At 50.2% G+C, this 17,548-nt stretch overlaps 5 protein-coding genes across 5 annotated transcripts; 2 read left to right on the top strand and 3 right to left on the bottom strand.

Annotated features, from left to right (window-relative positions):
- Positions 1-303: 303 nt before the first annotated feature.
- M436DRAFT_42526 (monocarboxylate transporter) lies at positions 304-1,658 on the top strand (the record flags this gene model as incomplete). Its single annotated transcript, XM_013573521.1, has 2 exons — positions 304-1,353; positions 1,407-1,658. The coding sequence occupies 2 exons, from the start codon at positions 304-306 to the stop codon at positions 1,656-1,658; spliced, it is 1,302 nt and encodes a 433-aa protein (XP_013428975.1).
- A 1,135-nt stretch (positions 1,659-2,793) lies between these two features.
- M436DRAFT_71314 (sugar transporter) lies at positions 2,794-4,868 on the top strand (the record flags this gene model as incomplete). The annotated part of the gene is made up of 5 exons (XM_013573773.1): positions 2,794-3,178; positions 3,231-3,738; positions 3,791-4,174; positions 4,230-4,461; positions 4,518-4,868. The coding sequence occupies 5 exons, from the start codon at positions 2,794-2,796 to the stop codon at positions 4,866-4,868; spliced, it is 1,860 nt and encodes a 619-aa protein (XP_013429227.1).
- A 1,848-nt stretch (positions 4,869-6,716) lies between these two features.
- On the bottom strand, positions 6,717-8,371 carry M436DRAFT_62252 (uncharacterized protein; the record flags this gene model as incomplete). Its single annotated transcript, XM_013573697.1, has 2 exons — positions 6,717-8,240; positions 8,297-8,371. 2 exons carry the CDS (start codon positions 8,369-8,371, stop codon positions 6,717-6,719), a joined length of 1,599 nt encoding a protein of 532 aa, XP_013429151.1.
- An 857-nt stretch (positions 8,372-9,228) lies between these two features.
- M436DRAFT_62253 (uncharacterized protein) lies at positions 9,229-10,173 on the bottom strand (the record flags this gene model as incomplete). The annotated part of the gene is made up of 3 exons (XM_013573698.1): positions 9,229-9,302; positions 9,356-9,990; positions 10,049-10,173. The coding sequence occupies 3 exons, from the start codon at positions 10,171-10,173 to the stop codon at positions 9,229-9,231; spliced, it is 834 nt and encodes a 277-aa protein (XP_013429152.1).
- A 473-nt stretch (positions 10,174-10,646) lies between these two features.
- On the bottom strand, positions 10,647-17,112 carry M436DRAFT_42522 (uncharacterized protein; the record flags this gene model as incomplete). The annotated part of the gene is made up of 3 exons (XM_013573520.1): positions 10,647-14,626; positions 14,690-16,888; positions 17,046-17,112. 3 exons carry the CDS (start codon positions 17,110-17,112, stop codon positions 10,647-10,649), a joined length of 6,246 nt encoding a protein of 2,081 aa, XP_013428974.1.
- Between the last annotated feature and the right edge of the window lie 436 nt (positions 17,113-17,548).

Consider the following 17,548-nt stretch of genomic DNA (forward strand, 5'->3'; position numbering starts at 1 on the left):
TCAGTCGAGTCGGGCACTGGAGCAGATCGTTTCATCGCGATCTTTTGGACGGATGTAGAGCTCAGATAAATTGATTGTAACTCACATATCGAGAGGAAGGTGTTCTCGGACCCCCGCGGAAACCCCGTGGAAGCCCCGCAGAAGCTCCCTCCTTCCCTAGATGTACTCCGGAAAGTCCACGGAGCAATCACTGTGTGGGTCCAAGTATGTATATAACTGTTGGCCTTCGCTGCCATGTGAGTTTTCCGACCATCATCATCAGTACTGCAATTTTATCCTCGCTAATCAATTCGACACTTCACAATGTCTACCATCGACAAAGAAATCTCGGCCGAAGCAGTCATTGCATCGGCAAACACATCCATCCTCACACCAACCAAGGATGACAAGGAGCTAAACAAACGATCTGCTTTCGTACTCATCGGTGCATTCTGTGCCTTCTTCTGTAGTGTTGGCTTTTTCAACGCGTTTGGTATCTTCCAGGAATATTATCACGAACATCAACTCCAAGACAAATCGGACTTTGACATTTCATGGATTGGCAGCTTTGCAATCTGTGCCATGTATCTTACTTCGCCTGCGGTTGGCATCGCTTACGATATAACTGGTCCAAACGTACTGATCATTATCGGTTCTGTTGGTGTACTCTTCGCTATCTTCATGATCTCACTTTGCAAAGAGTACTATCAATTCTTCCTCGCTCAGGCTTTGGTTCTTGGTGTTAGCTCGGCCTTTCTGATCACCCCTTCGTTGTCGACACTTCCAAAGTACTTTCGCAAGAATCGTGCCCTTGGTATGGGTATTGTTGTCGCTGGATCGTCCACCGGAGGCATCATCTGGCCTATCGTACTCGACCAACTGTTGAATCACAGCAATCTTGGATTCGGCTGGACTATCAGGATCGTCGCATTTATCATGCTTCCGCTACTTGGTATGACCTGTCTACTCCTTCGTTCACCTCGTACTGTCGCACCATTACCGGATGAGAAAGCCCGAGTTCCAACAACGAAGCCAAAGGCCGATTTCAGCATTATCAAAAAGCCGGCCTTCATCTTCTGTTGTGCGGGTATGGCTGTCGCCAATCTCGGTATGTTCAGTCCTTTCTTCTACATCGGTTCGTATGCCACATCACTCGATATGTCGACCTCATTCTCTTTCTATCTTATTTCTATGGTCAATGGTGCTTCTTTCTTTGGCAGAATCTTACCTGGTATACTGGCTGATCGCTATGGTTGCTTCAATCTGTTGTTCTGCGCTGCTCTGACCTCTGGCGTGGTTGCCTTTTGCTGGACTGGGGCAACTAGCACCGCAGGAGTCGCTGAGTGGTCTGTTGCGTATGGCTTCGCTTCTGGGGTATGTATCGTCCTGACAAAAAGAACCATACGTGACTGCTGACATTATATCAGGCAATCATGAGTTTGCAATCAGCTTGCATCGCACGACTAGCAACACCACAGACTATGGGGACTGCAATGGGAATAACCATGGGGTTCATCGCTCTCTTCACCCTTTTCGGGACACCTATCAGCGGCCAGCTGGTTGGACAATATGGCTGGCTACCGCTTAGCATGTTCTCGGGGGCTACACTAGTTGCTGGCTCTGCTTTGATCGCTTGCTCCCGCTTCAGTCAGGATCGAAAATTGTTTGCGGTGGTTTGAGGATGTGGTTGAACCGCTCAGAAACACCTCCCCAAGACAATTTTCTGCCCTTCTGCATGGAACGTCAACAGCCAAGATCTACAGTTGGAAATAGGGAAGTACGAGCGTCCCATCAGGTTCTCTGGGCCTTGAAGTATATAAATCACGGGTAGCAGCCCACTCATATGAGCAGATCAGAATATACAGTCGTCGCTTGATAAATGGCGAATTTGACCGTGCATAATGCCTTTCTTTGACGAGAAATTGTCACTTTTCGCTGTGCCTACACTCGTACATGCCTCGAGCTCTCAATCGATATAGTATCCTGTAGTAAAAGTATGCATCGGCAAGTTCCTACGCAGTTGCCCCGAGATTCGCTTGTTAAAAGTTTATAGCCCTCTGAAAATAGGTTTCCAACTGCGATAATCGTCAATTTCGGGGCGACCCTGACACTCCAATGCCAATACCGATGACGTAGCCGGATTTCACGTTTCTTGTCCTTCAACGCGTACAAACCCGGTAGAGCAGAGGACAACACACATGCGCTCACTGTCTGTTGTATCGCTACTGCCGCGCCGCATCCGGAGTATGTCAGGAAAACTTCTGGCGAGCTATGCCCAGCGCGGAGACCTGAGGCTCTCGTCGACGCGCCAAACCTCCGCCAAACCTCTGCCAATCTGCTAGGCAGCGTCAGCCATGAACACATCAAGACAATGCTCGGCGACGGTACGTATGCCAAGTCACAATTCAGTGACCATCTTCGCAACACACAACGATTTTGTGAGTGTATGTCGTTTCGAGATCGTGCAAGCTGGCAGCATCGTACTTGAACAGGTGCAACGTTGTTTAATGCCGTGTTCTTTAGAGAAGTCATGCTTCCATCTCAGTATCAAAGCGACGAGGAAACCAGTGTCCTAGTATCCTTCACGTGAGCGTGTTTGTAGGTCGACCACCGTCCGCGGTGCCCCATGGGATGTCAACTTGTTTGGAGAAACCAAGAAGAAGCCGAGAGGACTCCGCCATGGCCTCCCAGATATCTGCTTGGCCAATAGTGTGTAGGCTGCAGATCTTCTAGGCGATACAATCCTGCGAAACGATGGCTCCTCTACTTAACCTGCTGCTATCATGACTGATCTTCTCCGCATTCCCAATCAACATGGCTAACGAGAAGCCTCCATTCAATGGCGTCAAAGGCGCCGGCCCTGAGGGCGAGACTGACAGGATCGACTTCAAAGACGAAAGAAGTTCTGGTACTGCTTCACCTGACCATTTGCATGGAGCGACACTTTGGGAAAGACAACGAGACCCATATCTGGGCAAGACCGAACGCGATGTCATTGTCGATGTCGAAGGTCTAGTTCAGCAGTACGACCTCCATGATCTTAAGGATGAGCTCACTCGTGGTGCGCGATACGCGTTTAATCGAGATGACACCGATCGTCTTCAACCTACAGAAGAGGAGAGACACTGGATCGCGAAGGAGAAGAGTCCTGCTTTCAAGGACAAGTGGGCTCAAACAAAGATGATGTACTATGTGGCGGGTAAGTCCAAGCAAGTCCGATTCACACCGGTGCAATAAGCTGACCTTCTAAGTGCTTTGTGGCGCTGCTGCAATCGTCCAAGGTATGGACCAAACCGCAGTCAACGGCGCTCAACTCTTCTACTTCGAAGACTTCAACATCACCAACACCTGGGAGCAAGGCTTGATCAATGGTGCACCATATCTATGCTCCGTCCTCATCGGTTGCTGGACATCCCCCGTTCTCAACAAATACTTCGGTCGGCGAGGTACCATCTGGATTTCTTGTTTCGTCTCTGTTGCCTCTGGAGCTTGGCAAGGTGCGACTTTCGACAAGTGGCAGCTGTTTGCATCACGGTTCATTGGAGGCTTCGCCATCGGTGCCAAATCTTCCACTACACCCGCATATGCTGCTGAGTGCTCGCCTCCTCGTATCAGAGGTGCTTTGGGATCTCAATGGCAGATGTGGACTGCGTTTGGTATCATGCTGGGATTCATCGCGTCTGTTGCGTTCTACCCTGTGCAAGTTGACGGCTACCCGGGCTTGAACTGGAGATTGATGCTTGCCTCTACCAGTATTCCGTGAGTCATCTACACACACAACGCTCAATGAGGAAACACTAACGTTTGAAAGTCCAATAATTGTCTGCTGCATGACCACTTTCGCGCCTGAAAGTCCTCGCTGGCTCATGAGCAAGGGACGTTATCGTCAGGCCTTCGATTCTCTCTGCAGACTTCGCCCATGCCGATTGCAAGCAGCTCGCGATCTATACGACGTCCATGTGCGTCTGATGCTCGAGCACGAAGTCCGACCCAAGACAGCTTGGGCCAGAGCAACCACACTCTTCTCAGTACCCAGAAACCGTCGCGCCGCACAGTCTGCCTTCTTCGTCATGTATATGCAACAATTCTGTGGCGTCAATGTCATAGCTTATTACTCGTCGAGTATCTTCACTGAAGCTGGGTTTGGACAGCAGCAAGCGTTGTTGGCTTCGCTTGGTACTGGTATTATCAACTGGTAGGCTTCAAGCTTCAGGCTTCATTTTCTTGGCATGCGGCTAATCTGTCAACAGGATCTTTGCTATTCCTGGTATCTTGACTATCGATACCAAAGGACGTAGATGGCTTCTGCTTACTACATTCCCATACATGGCTGCCTGTCTCTTCTTCACCGGATTTTCATTCTTCATTCCTGCAGAGGGTACCGCACGTATTGGATGCGTGGCAACGGGTATCTATCTGTTCATGGTTGGATACAGTCCAGGAATGGGTCCAGTGCCCTTCACATACTCTGCAGAATCATTCGTAAGTCTCTTGACACAACGCCCCAATGAAGATCATACTAACTGCTCTATTTACAGCCACTCGCAGTACGCGACACCGGCATGGCATTCGCAACAGCCACATGCTGGGGTTTCAACTTTGTCCTCGCATTGACATGGCCACCTTTGCTTGAGGCATTCACACCTCAAGGCGCTTTCTGCTTCTACGCTGCATGGAACCTCTTCGGCTTCGTCTTTACTTGGTTTGCGCTTCCTGAGACAAAAGCAAGACCGCTGGAGGAGTTGGATGCAGTATTCAACATCAGGACAAGGGATCATGTCAAATACCACTTGATCAAGACGCCTTTGATCGGAAAGGGACACGTTGGTAATGACTTGGTAGATGTAGCTGCTATTATCGAGGGCAGAGACATGAAGGGTCACGTTTAGACGATCTCTCCAAGTCGAGTTCAATGAATGAGAAGGATTCTCATCGGTTGGAATATTTACGACCTGAATCAAATGGAAGCATTGGCTTCTCATAGCAATTGTGACGATCGCCTTTCTGATAGCAACTGCTTCTTCATCGTGACTGTCTTCCATTAGCGAGGGCTTTCCCGTAGTGACTGTCTTCTCGTGGCAGCTACCTTCTCGTAGGCTCGATTACCCTCCTTGGTGGACGTGTCAGCCGTACGACTACCAGCTGAGAATGCCAGCCAGAAGCATGACGACAGCACCCACAGCAGCTGCAGTGGTGCCACTACCAAGACCGTTAGCAGCCGAGCCTGTCCAACGAACCAAACACTTCTGATGAGCGTTGATGTTTTCTGCTGAGCCGACTCCAAAACTCATGACAGGGTAAGGAGCTTGGTAACAGTCGCCATCTTCTGAGCTCTGGCATGTCCAACTCAGGATATGATAGACTTTGTTGGGATGGGAACCATTCTGGTGACAGTAATGTCCATTATAGACCGAGAAAAGTCTGTCAGCGTTCTTTCCTGGAGATGGCGAAGTGCCGTTCTGCTGGTGGTACCAGACTTTGGTGTAGTAGGTTTTGACAGAGATGAAGTTGATTGGGATAGTGATTGGTTGATTGGGAGAAAAAAGAAGCACAAAGACGCAGCGCAAGTCGGGTTCGGCAAGATAGAGCAGACGTAGCGCTTTCCTTCACCCACTCATTGGCGCAGTGTTTGTACGCAGAAATTAGAGGAAGTCGCAACTAACAGGTGAACGTGACTCTCAAATCCAAGATGTAGGCAAGCATGCTCGACTTCAGCAGCGGAAACAACCCCGGGTATCCCTTCATCTGTAGTGGAAAGAACGAGATCTGAGATCTACTTACCTGTGCCCGGTTTTGCTGCAATGCTAGACAGAATCTTGAAGTCTGAGTGTGGAGTGCTCAATCCCCTTGATACAGAATATAATCTGACGCTATGAACATGTTCCTGAGAATACCCATAGATTACTTTCACTTACGCATGGTGCTCGTATATCAAAATACAGCGATTTTCAGACAGGGTTGCGAGGTCGATCAAACCTGCCTCATGGCCGCAATGAGCACTTTGGCCGAACAATATCTTCTAACTCTCCCATCATGCATTGCACCGAGCGAAACACTCAAGCATCGCAAGCTGTCAGATTGAGGGGATGCCCTGAGTTCCGGAAAAAGTGGCTTGGAGAACCTCGATACAGTTGTTTGTCAAGGAAGAGAGAGGGAAGGAAGCTAGAGGCGGCTCAGATCGTTTGTCGGCGTGTCGGCAAACGTCACCGGTCTTGTCCAAACAATGAAGCTTGTTTGACCGCCGTCGCTACAACACTGTTTGACCAACCTTCGTGATCAATCACGCTGACATGCTTTGAGCCGTTGCTCAGAAAGTGTTGTAGTACTTCACCGATGGAGCATCTTTGGATGAATTCCCTTGCGACATTCTGTATCATGCCCTGGGGTTGGTCGGTCTCAGCAAGTTGTTCGTCGCCGGGGGTGCACGATACATCCTGGCGAGGTTGCTACGAATCGTACGAGAATCGTTTCATTGTGAGTCTAGCTATCAGTGGTGGGACTCAGTGGACTGGACTTGGACACCCCTTTGTCCAAGTCCAGTTGGACTACCCCTCTGTCCAAGTCCATTAATCCAGTGGAAATCCAGTTGGACTGGATATCCACTGGATATCCAAGTCCAGTCTGTCCAGTCCCAGCACTGCTAGCTATAGCAAGTTTCGAGACATCCTTTACATTTCCCATCGTCATTCCTTCTGGCAGATAGCCCTGAGACCATTGAGCCTAGCATCATTTGATTCCTATTCAGTAACGCGAAGAGCAGACTCCATCTTTACCAGCTCGACTTCCCTTTTCTGCAATCTCTCGATCTCGCCGACTGCGTCTTCATCCTCGAAGTTGCCAATGGCCTTGCGAAAAACCTGCAGATTCAGTTGAGCAAGCTTGAGGTCGCCGATGATGAGGTGAGCTCCAAGACAACTTGAGACGTCGAGTGTCTTGTAGATGCCATCGCGATCTTTGCGGTGATCCTCGAGCTCCTTGTTGGCGGTCTCTAGATCCTCTCGAGCAGTCTTGAGAACTCCGATCTTGGAAATCGTGGTATGACCATCGACATCTTCGAGGGCCAAGTTCACGGCAGCACTTTCATCCCTCAACTGGACAATACGACGTATGATGGTCGCTTTGCCGTAGTAACCCCATCCGATCGCTGTGCTGATATCGCAATAGAATGCATCGTGTGCTGTTTTCGAAGTCTCGAAGTTCTTCCTAGCTTCTTCAAGCTCTTGCTGGACAACGGAATGGTCGTTCCTGGAAGTTGTGAGCTCTTCTTGAATGTCGGCCAGAGCTTTCTTTTGGTAATCTACCAGAGCCTGAAGCTTTCCCGTTGATTCGGTCGATTGATGCTGAGTTTGGATTACAGTATTCAGGTGGCCCAGGATAGTTTGTTCTGTTGATTCCGACGTGACACGAGCCGACTCCAGTTGATTCAGAAGCTTTGTGTTCTCCTCCTTCAGTTGCGATACTAACAGAGTCTTGGACTTGACTTCGTGCTCCAGATTTCTGGTCTTGTCATTGTTCGTCGCAATGGTCTCTCCAAGAGTCTTGATCTTGTCCATGTTCGTTGCGATGGTCTCTTCAAGCGTCTTGATCTTGTCAGCGTCAACCTGCGTAACCTCCAGAGCGGTCTGTTTTGCCGAAAGCCTACTGGCTAGAGCCTCAATTCGTCTGTTTGCCTTTTTCGTCTCTTCCTGAGCTGCGCGGACTTGAGCTGGATAATCGACTTCAGCATACATTCTGAGACGAGCCTCAGCGGCGACAGCTCTTGTCTCGCAATCGTCAGAGACCAGAGCCGAGAGCCATCTCACAAATGAGCCTCTGCTAGGTTTTTCATCCTTGAGCTGTACAACGGCTTCGATAACTTCCTCGGGCTTGACCTTCAACAGGGTGGCTATCGTGTTGAAGCTGTCGGTGATCTCGTTGGAAACTTTGAGTTTGGTCCGCAACTCATAGCACTCTAGTTCTGAGGCCGCTAGCTTTCGATCGGTAGATTGACGTCTTCTCTCTGACCAGTCCAGCTTGAATCTTGCTCTCTCCAGTTCACGTGAGAGTTTTTGTAGCTCGGTATCCTTGGCTGCGATAGTGACAGTGTCATCTTCGTGTGCCGTTTGCTGCTGGAGTAGGGTGCTTTCGGTGTCCACAATGTTGTGAGAGTAGGACTGTTTTCCGTCGAGCGTGTCGAGCGTGTCGAGCGTATAAGGCTTGTCTTTACTGGGTGTCTCGGCTGGAGAAGGTGCTTCATCACTGAGATTGTCCAAAGAAGAAGTCTGTTCGTCGGTGAGTACAAAGAACAGCATCGAGATCAAAGGAAAAGCAAGCTTACGTCGTCTCCGGAGGCACACAATTCGTCCCATCTTGCCCGCATATCCGCGAGTTGACTTGCTAACAGCGCCGACATGATGTTGTTCTTGTTGAGTGCGCAACGGAGTAGCGTGTTGGTAGAGAAGGACGAAGGAAGAAAAGAAGAGTTTGTGATCGAGCAGCCAACACTTGCGACTCGCGAAAATCCTTTCCTTCACTTCCGCTGATCGAGTTGCTGGGTTTTTGGGTGAGGCTACTCGCAGTGGGAGATCCCTCACACCTCACCTCCCAACACGCCAAGCATTAGACTAAGAGACCGACTCCTATCACCCCCGAAGATATGGTAGAGTATCCAGCTCACACTTTGGTCCTTCTGGCTTTTGTTGATCATCATTCACGAAAGAGTTGCGGAGACTACGTATAGTCGCTACCACCTCCGGAGTCATACATCTTGACCTCGCACCTTCCTTTTTTGACATGTCTATAGCTACTCTTCAGTATCCCGATATTGATGGTCGGGTGTCTATTGTGGTAGGGGAAGGAAGCGGTAGCCATGTTCATCTGTTACATGTGACGCGAGAAGAAAGGCTGTTATTTTGGCCTCAGCGGTTCATAACATTGAAAGTACGATCTATGGCTCGGTCTGCTACTCTCCACGTACTGCATAATTGCTTTGGAAACGATTCAGAATCAAAGAGGTCCTCTTACACCACCGTTGCTTTCGCCAGAACGCGGAATCGACAACCTTGTCGTGCAGTAACAAAGTCATGTCGAGGAGAAGGACTTCTGCAAAGTTCCCTCCAAGATAAAGAGCTATACAGTTTGCTCCTTGTCAGAAATTGTGTCTCTGTGATGCCCTGGCTCAAACTGGTCTATCAAGATGCGCAGTATAGCTATCCCCACACAACGGCCAGAGAGATAGGATCGTTCAAGATGTTTGCTCCGATATTCTGCTCAAGGGATCTCGAACGACTTGCGATAGGTAGAGGGGTCCGGCTTTGCTGTGACGTGCTCATGCACGTGGCAAGCTGTTGTAGCACATCAGCACTTGGTCCTGGCATGAGGCTGGAGATGCACTTACTCATTTCCCACTCTTGCTCACTCTCATGTTCATGATAGTCGCAGGGATGGTAGCAACACTTGCATACCCTTGGCAGGGGTCCATCGCTTCTGATGCTGTGGAGTAAATTGCGAAACTCTTCAGGCGTCTGGTTCTCCAAACGGTAGGCTTGCGAGGAGTAGGAATAACCCTTATTATGACACGCCCACACCATGGCCAGCCATTGGTAGAGTGGCGAAGCTGGAGGAAGTTCAGAGAGATAGTCTTGGACCTTGTGAGTCAGAAATCTGGTGTTGAGTCTGTCTCCGTATTTGTCGAGGACGAGTTTCGTCATGATTGTACGACGGAGAGCTGGAAAGTCGTAGTAGTCGGCAAAGATGTAGAGCCGGATGGTTTGTTCCAGTGTCAGTTTATCCCATCGAGATGTCAAACGGCCATCACGCAACCATGTCTTGAAAAAGTGCATGTCCACGGCGGAGATGTTCATGTCGAAGATCTTTTGCGCGCTTTCGGAAAACCCTCTGTGAAATGCTGCCTTGTAGTACGGCGAGAATCGGCTGAGCAAGGCTTTGTTAATGTCGATAGGAGCCAACCCAAGTACGTCGCAATGCGGTACACGGATTCTCACAGTCTCAGGACTGTCTTCACGTATTTGTCTTTCGGAAAAATCAGCGTGTCATCTTATGATTGAGGAGCCCATCCGTGATGAGATACCTGACTTGTTCTCGAGTCCAACAACGTAGAATTGCCGGTGACTTTGCCATCTGGAGACACGGATCGTGTTCTGGCTTGTCGAGCGTATGCAGCGCAAGTTGAGCGGCGATGTGGGCGACTTCCATGATGTTTAGACTGATTGACGCGCTAGTAAGGATGCGATGCGCAGCAGAAAGTCGAGAGTTGATCAATTACGCTCAGCTGACGAAGTGAAGTTGATATGAGAGCGAAAGGTAAATGAATGTTTGTGTGCCAGACGGCGTCCTGGTGTCAATAGTATGAATAGAATGTAGACGCAGGGCGTCTGAAGGTTGAGACCCGAGCGGCCGCACTCAGCTGATGAACAACAAATAATACCGAAGCAAATGGTTGAGGTTGTTTGTGTTGTGGGCTTTATTGTGGAAACATGATGTAAGAAAGTGATTGAACCGCACGTGAGACACACAAACGGCAACACCACGAGCTTCTTGGGGTCCAACCCAATATTTACAAGCATTATTGATTCTTCTTGAAGTAATACAGGGTTATGTGCATGCTATGAACATCTCCTCTTGCTTCAACACCAGCAGTCCACCTTTGTTCGTTTCTCTTCACAGCATTACTCAGTAGCGAATGCCAACCACCACCACTCTGACACAACCCAGCCGTCTGCCTCAGGACCATTATCACCACCGAACTCCAGCTTCTTGGCCAATCCAGCATTCTCAGCCCACGACAAAAACATCTCCAGCTCCCAGTTCCAAAGCTTGCCTTTGTAAGCGCCTTTACTGATCTCGTCGATCTTGAGACCTGGTCTGAAGGCCAGAAGCCAGAGAGTCGCCATGACGGTCATCTCCCAGTAGACTTTGATGAGATTACCGTGGATATCAGTCCACAGAGGAAGGCGAGGGCCAAGCTCACCGGGGAATTGCTTCGAGAGTGGAGGTCCAGGAATGGGCGCGATAGGTATACCGTGGACGTACGTAGATGTCGGGTGGAGCTCGAGAAGGAAATTGAGGCGTGACTTGTCCATATGCACAGTCTTGTAGTTGCCTTCTGTGAATCCCCACTTGGTGAGGCGAGGATAAGGAGCACCCATGGTGTGGTTGGTCTCGGGCAGAAGAGGCACAACTTTGGCACGACCAGCAGCAACCATGTTCGTCATAGCAGTCATCTCAGCGTCGGATGCTTGGTAGCTGATAGCAAGCTTTCCATCTTTGGCAAACGCTTCATCAATAGTCTTCTTGGCTGCTGCTGTCTTTTTGAGGTAGCGAACATCCCATTGACGTTTGAACATGGTCAAGACAGAGTCAGAAATGTCGTAATTACGTCCAGGGATTTGGCGGCCTTTATTCTCCATACGAATAATCTTGGCTCCCAGCAGATGGTCAAGTGCTTGGGGCAATTGCTCCTCGATCTTGATGAGCTTCTCATGAGCTCGGTTGCTATCGTAGACTGGATCTGGAGTGATGACATTGGCGCGGACCCAGGACAAAGCCAGCATGAGCTCATCATCGTCTTGAGCGAGCTCAGCAGTTCCTGCGAGTGGACGAGCAAATGTCCAACTGTTTGCCAACTCTTCTCTGCGCAGATGAGTCACGTTAGCAACCCAGAAATCTTCTCTCGGTATGTTATAAACCTCGGTAGCATGTCTGACGTCGAAGCGCTTGTCGAGAGTTTGTCGACTCTTTGGCAGCTCTGGCAGCCCGTTCAACGGATTTGTCTGAGCGAGTCGTCTTTCGGCCCACTCAACAATGCCCAACCAGTCGTATTTTTCAGGTTCCACGAAATCGATGCCAGGTACTTCGCCACTTTCGTAAGCTTCGAGGAACAACTTCTGGAACTCGACTTGCAGCTTGTCTGCCGTGCCACCAAGCTTAGGTCTGAGGAATACCCAACGATGGCGACAGTAGTTGGGATCGAATTTGTAGTGGAAGACTTGGTGCACAAGACCCCAGTTAACAATCTGTTCCAAGCCTCCGGTAAGAGTCTTGACAACCACAACGGCATAGATAAGGCGTTGTTCTTCCTTTTCGGACATGGAGAAGATACCAGTCCTGCTGGAACGTGGCAAAACCGCCTTGGCACCATAAGACTTGTATTCTGGCTGAGGTCTAGGTGCTGGACGTGGTCTCGCAGAGTGCAACCTTGGAAGTCTGGTGACACCAACAGCAGCAAATCGTGGTACCTCGTAACCAACGTGTGGAGCCTCTGTCGGTAGCTCGAGCAGAGTAGCTTCCTCTCCGGCTTGCTTGAAAATATCTGCAAGCGATCTAGGAATCTGCATCTGCTGTCCAACAAAGCCATATTGTGATTGCTGACTCGATGTAGTGATGACAACAGGATCAGTTGAGTACGTTCCTGATTGACGGTGGAATCGTTGGTAAGGAGCAGTCATCGACAGAGCGTCAATAACGCTGAATGTACCTGCCTGCTTCTGATGCAGCATCTGTACGAGAGAAGGCTCTTTCGGAAGTTCGAACCTGACTCTAGGAGCGGTAGGTACCTCTCTCTGGGGAACAGTAGGAATCAGCTGCGGCTTCAACACACCAAAGTCAGCGGCTGCGACTGCGTCACGGCTGTTCTGTTCGGCTTCAAGTTGAGCATCTCTTCCAGTTGTCGTGAGTAGGCCAAGAGCACGCCTGGGAACAATCTGATCTTCTGCACCCCAGCGTTGCAACTTGGCAAGTCTTCCTCGGCCGCGCGGACCTCTGTCGACAACTGCTCTGGTTGGATCATGTTCATAAGAGTCGAGCTGAAAGTCTGTTGTCAGAGCAGCCACGGCATTGTCGATGGTCTCTTCCATCTGTGCTTCGAAGTATCTCTGTTGGCGTCGTTCTTCTTCTTCGCGTCTATGTCTTCTGGCAGTCACACCCTTCTTCATTCGGGCTTCTGTCATACCGAGCTCAACCTTCTGAGGTCCTTGAATGCGAGTGACGACAGCAGTGGGGTCGTAAATGAAGGAGCTGTTAGGATTGTGCACATCTGGTATGCCCTTGCCACCCCTCAGATCGTTTTCTATACGAAGACGGAGCTCGGGCAGGACTTCGATACCCTCAGGAACATATGTCATTGGATGACACTCGATGATTTTCTGCTTGAGCGCAGTCGCTTCTGGTGACTCTGGATCGATATGTGGTTCCATGACAAGTGTCTTGGTGAAGATCTTCCCTTCCGACGTGGAGAATGAAAAACGCTCTCTCTTCAGCCTGCCCTCTTCAATCAGCCCAGCAAGAACTCTGTCCAGAGTATGACGGTCAGGTCGACGTTGAAACTCTCTCTCCCAGGCCGTAACAAAAGGATAGTAGAGCTCTCTGTCACCGCCGAACATGCCGTCATTGCGACGTACAATCTCCAAGATGACCCTGTTGCGATTGTAGCTGACAATACCTCCAGAACGACCAACACCAACTTTGGAAGGTGCTTTGGCACGAGAAGCGAAGCGGGCTGCGGTGGCAGCGGATTTGACTTCTATCTTGGCGAATGGATTGTATGGAGCAGGCGTGCTTGGTGAGCCGGCCTCGTCAATCTCTTGCACAGGGACTGGCGCGTCAGGGCGTTTCGAAGCTCTGCGGAAGAAAGGTTCCAGGATCCTTTGTGAATCTGTAACGTGGGGAGGTTGCACTTTGTCTGACTCGATTAGCGGTGAGATTGATGCCATTTGTTCTCGTCCAGCAGCCTTCACTGGAGTGCTTGCTGCAGGGCTCTCCTGCACGATGTTTTCGGCGTTATCAGCATCTACCATCTCCAGGTCATCGTTCACAGCACCGGTCGAAGCCTGGCGTTCTTCGGTTGCATGTTCCGATGCCTCATCCGGTTCAGAAGGCACACTATCAGCCTGCTGAAGTAAAAGCTCTGCTGCAGTGTGTGCTTCTGGCGATATATCAGAGACACCTGCGACAGATGGTGGAGCATCAAGGGACAATTGCGAGACAGGAGAAGTTGATGCTTCCGGGACAGGTACTGCTCTTCTCAACACTGAGGGTGTGTTAGGGGGTGACTCCATAGCTCGCGCATTATACGCGTCCTCAAGCTCGGCTAATGGCCTCCACTTGCCATCGTCGGCAGACTGCTCGACAGCAAGCTTCTTTGCAACCTTTTGGCGTAATGGCTCGTAGGCCTTTCGTTTCCCTTGTCTTTGCACTTGGATTCTTCTGCCTTTTCTGATGACTATTTCATCCTTGAGCCCTATTGTTTTCGCAGAGCTCGCGGTATCAGGAGCCCCAGAGTTCACGGCGGTCCACTTCGAAGCGTCGGCTGATGGAGGTGCTTCGATGTCATTCGTTGAAGACTCAGAAGCAGGTGTGCCGGGTTGTGATATGGCCGAAGTTGGCTCGGGTGTTCCTGCTTGTGATGAAGGAAGACTATTGAAATTTTCTTCGGTAAACCACGGCAGAGACTTCAGCCTGTCAGACTTGAACACCGCAATTAGATACCTTGAGGGTCGGCCCTTCGCCTGAACCACGTTGTTTTTGGCCTGTCCAGATCCTGGAGGATTGATGTAAACACCAGGCTTAGTCAAGCTGAGAATCTCGGACTCGAGCTCGGCTACACGCTTGTTCAGCTCTGGGTTGACAGTTGTCTTCTCAGTGGGGATGGCTGCAGACTTCTCAGGAGCTTGTGGACCAGCTTGTTCGGTGGTTTGATCAAACTCGGCTGTACCATCTTCACTAAGTTGCTGTGCGGATTTCTGGAGGGACTGCTCGTCTGAAAGTGATGGCGTGCCGTTAGGTGCACCCCCTGATGCTTGCAAAACAGCTTCGTCTGGCAATGAAGGCGGCACAGACTCCGTGTCTGCCGTAGAACTCTGAACGGGTGTTTCGGAAGTAACTTCCTTGCTCTTCGAAGGCCTGCCACGCTTTCTGGGCTTGGTTGTATCCTTCTTGGCATTCAACCCAAGCTCTGCTTTCGCCTTTGAAACGGCAAGCTTGTGTGATCTAATCTTCCACTCATTGAGCTCGGCCTCGACACGTTTAGGGTTCATCTTGAACATGACTTTGGATGTCTTCTTTTTGATCGTTGTTTGTTGAGCAGTCGCAGGGGTAGCCACTTCTTTGTCTTCGACTGACTTGACTGGTTGCGCGGTTGACAAAGGAATCTCAGCAGGCTTATTCCTCTTTCTGGGTGTCTTCGGAGTCTTCGAGCTTGAGGGTGAATCCGTGGTACCGAGAGCTTTCTTCTCCCACAAAGGTCTCTTCGGCTTGGCCTTCGATTTGACAAGAACACTCTTGCAGGCAGCGAGATTGTGTGAGCCATCATGACCAACCATAGTCGATGGCTTGACCTTAGGAAAGCCCCAGTCATCAAGATCAGGCTTTCTTTGTATCTCTGCCTCTTGAACGTCGATTGCGTGCCAATTGGCATCACCGTTGGCTACCATCTTCTGGAAGTTGTGATAGCTACGGAAGACATAGTGTGATATTCTATGCATCTGGGAAGTATCTCTGACGATGGCAAGGTGACGAAGATGAAGAGGTTGTGATACGGTCCAGACATCTGAGAGTCTGCCCATGATTTCATCAAGTGGGCGACGCCAGAATGGACCCAGCCCGAAATTGGCAAGATCCATAGTACTCAACCCTTTAGTCCCAGCGTTGTCGATGATTTGGAAGAAGAATTGCGTGTGGTGCATGTCGGGTCGCCACTGGGGAGGCACACGTCGTGTTATCTCAGTCATCTTGCCCAGTCCATCCAAAGCTGCGGCATCAATCTCGACATAGTCGTCATCTTCGTCGGCGTCTGCTTCTGCATCGGACTCCTGATCCTCAACAGCCTTGCCAGCCTTGCCGACTCTAATGGTAGACGTAAAGGCTTCCAGATCCTTTTCGACAGGCTCACGCATCAGTTTGATGCATCGAACCCAAAACACGTTCTCTGGGTCATGTTCAGTCTTCTCGGCGTCGACCTTCTCTGTGGGAGCATCTGGATTGATCTCGTATCGGTGTTCGTATGCTGGGGTGGCTCCTTCTTGTTGTTTCTTTGCCTGTCTGGGTCGTGCGCCTTCCAGACGAGCGCGGAGTCTCTGAACACAACCAGCCTTCTCCAATCTTTTGATACATCGGTGAAGTGCTCTAGTCTCCCAACGCGAGCCATGAATGCCAATCTCCTTGCGCAAGTCTTCGTATGCAATGAGACCATCGTGCTTCTTTAGAGTTGTCATGACTTCGCTGAACCACTGCTCATAATTGATCATACGGCGAGTGGCGCCCTCGCCTTTACCGGCCTTTGCCTGTATCGTGTAGAAGGTTGTGGACGGCTCGAGTACCAGTTTCTTGAGACGAAGCAGACTTGTCTTGATGCCACCACCCAAGCACATCTCCTTGGTGATGTATCCTTTCACGGCGAGCGCATCAGTGCGCTTTGGCACTGAACGTTTGTCTTGTCCTGTGATTCTGGTAACATCTGGTTGGAGTACACCTTCACGGCCAGCGGCGGCGATGACCTGCAGACAGTGGAATTCGAGTTTTGGAATTCGCTTCCAGTCGACATCATGGTCGGTAAGGGCATGCCATACTCGGTGCTCAGTGGTGTACAATCTCTCCTTGGCATGAGCAGCAAAGACGGGAGCCAGTGGGTTTGATGCGCTAGTGTCGACGAATTTTCCATACGGATCTTCCATAGTAGAGGCAGCGTCAGAGACGGTGATATCAGGGTGGTCGGTAAGCCATGTCCAGAGCTTTTCGAGGTGTTGTGGATCCGAGGCTTGAGTTTTGGCATCCAAACTTGCACCAGGCGGTTTCAAGGAGAAAAGAAGATCTTGGTCGTCACCGTTATCTTCGTCTTTGCTACCATCTCGTTCAACGGCATTGTTATTGTTGTTGAATTCGATAAAAGCTGAGCTCAGTCCTGTGATGGTAAATCCTATATTGCGTTATGTAATTAGTACATGACAGTGTTCAGCAAAGACGCGACATAAATCTTTCTATGCATTAAAGTTGAATAATTCATTTCCGTCTCCACCGGAAAAGAGATCTGACCACCCAAGACGAACGACGCGACAAGAGAAAGACAGACGTACCGATATCACCAGAGAGAGCGACCTGGAACAGCAGGTGCTCCAGTAACACATCCGAGCCAGTAGCCATGGCTGAGCATGGCTTTCTGATGGGATGGTCCGAAAGCGGATATAGGGAAAAAGATTGCAGATGGGGATGCGCAAGGCGAGATTCGAACCTGCGCGGCGGGAGTGGATGAATTCGCAGGTTGCGGCAGTGAGTGTTGGGAACGCTGCGGAGTCTCGGTGGTCTGTGCGCAAGCAACGACGACGCGAGACGCGACGGGCGACGGCAGCCCAGCAGTTTCACTCCGCGTTCATGACTTCCATTGTCTGATAGGATGTTACGAGAGGACCGTCGTTGGTCCTACACTCTATGATCCTCACTCGTCTGGTATCGAAGCGATGACATAATGATGGAGATGGTTGATAGGCTGATGATTAGTCGGTGTACAGCTATGAGCGATGCATACTGATATGTACTGTATACAGCAGCGAGAACCTCGACCGCCGCGAAGCTATACATT

This window comes from Aureobasidium namibiae, assembly GCF_000721765.1.
Source record: "Aureobasidium namibiae CBS 147.97 unplaced genomic scaffold scaffold_5, whole genome shotgun sequence".
NCBI lineage: Eukaryota > Fungi > Ascomycota > Dothideomycetes > Dothideales > Saccotheciaceae > Aureobasidium > Aureobasidium namibiae.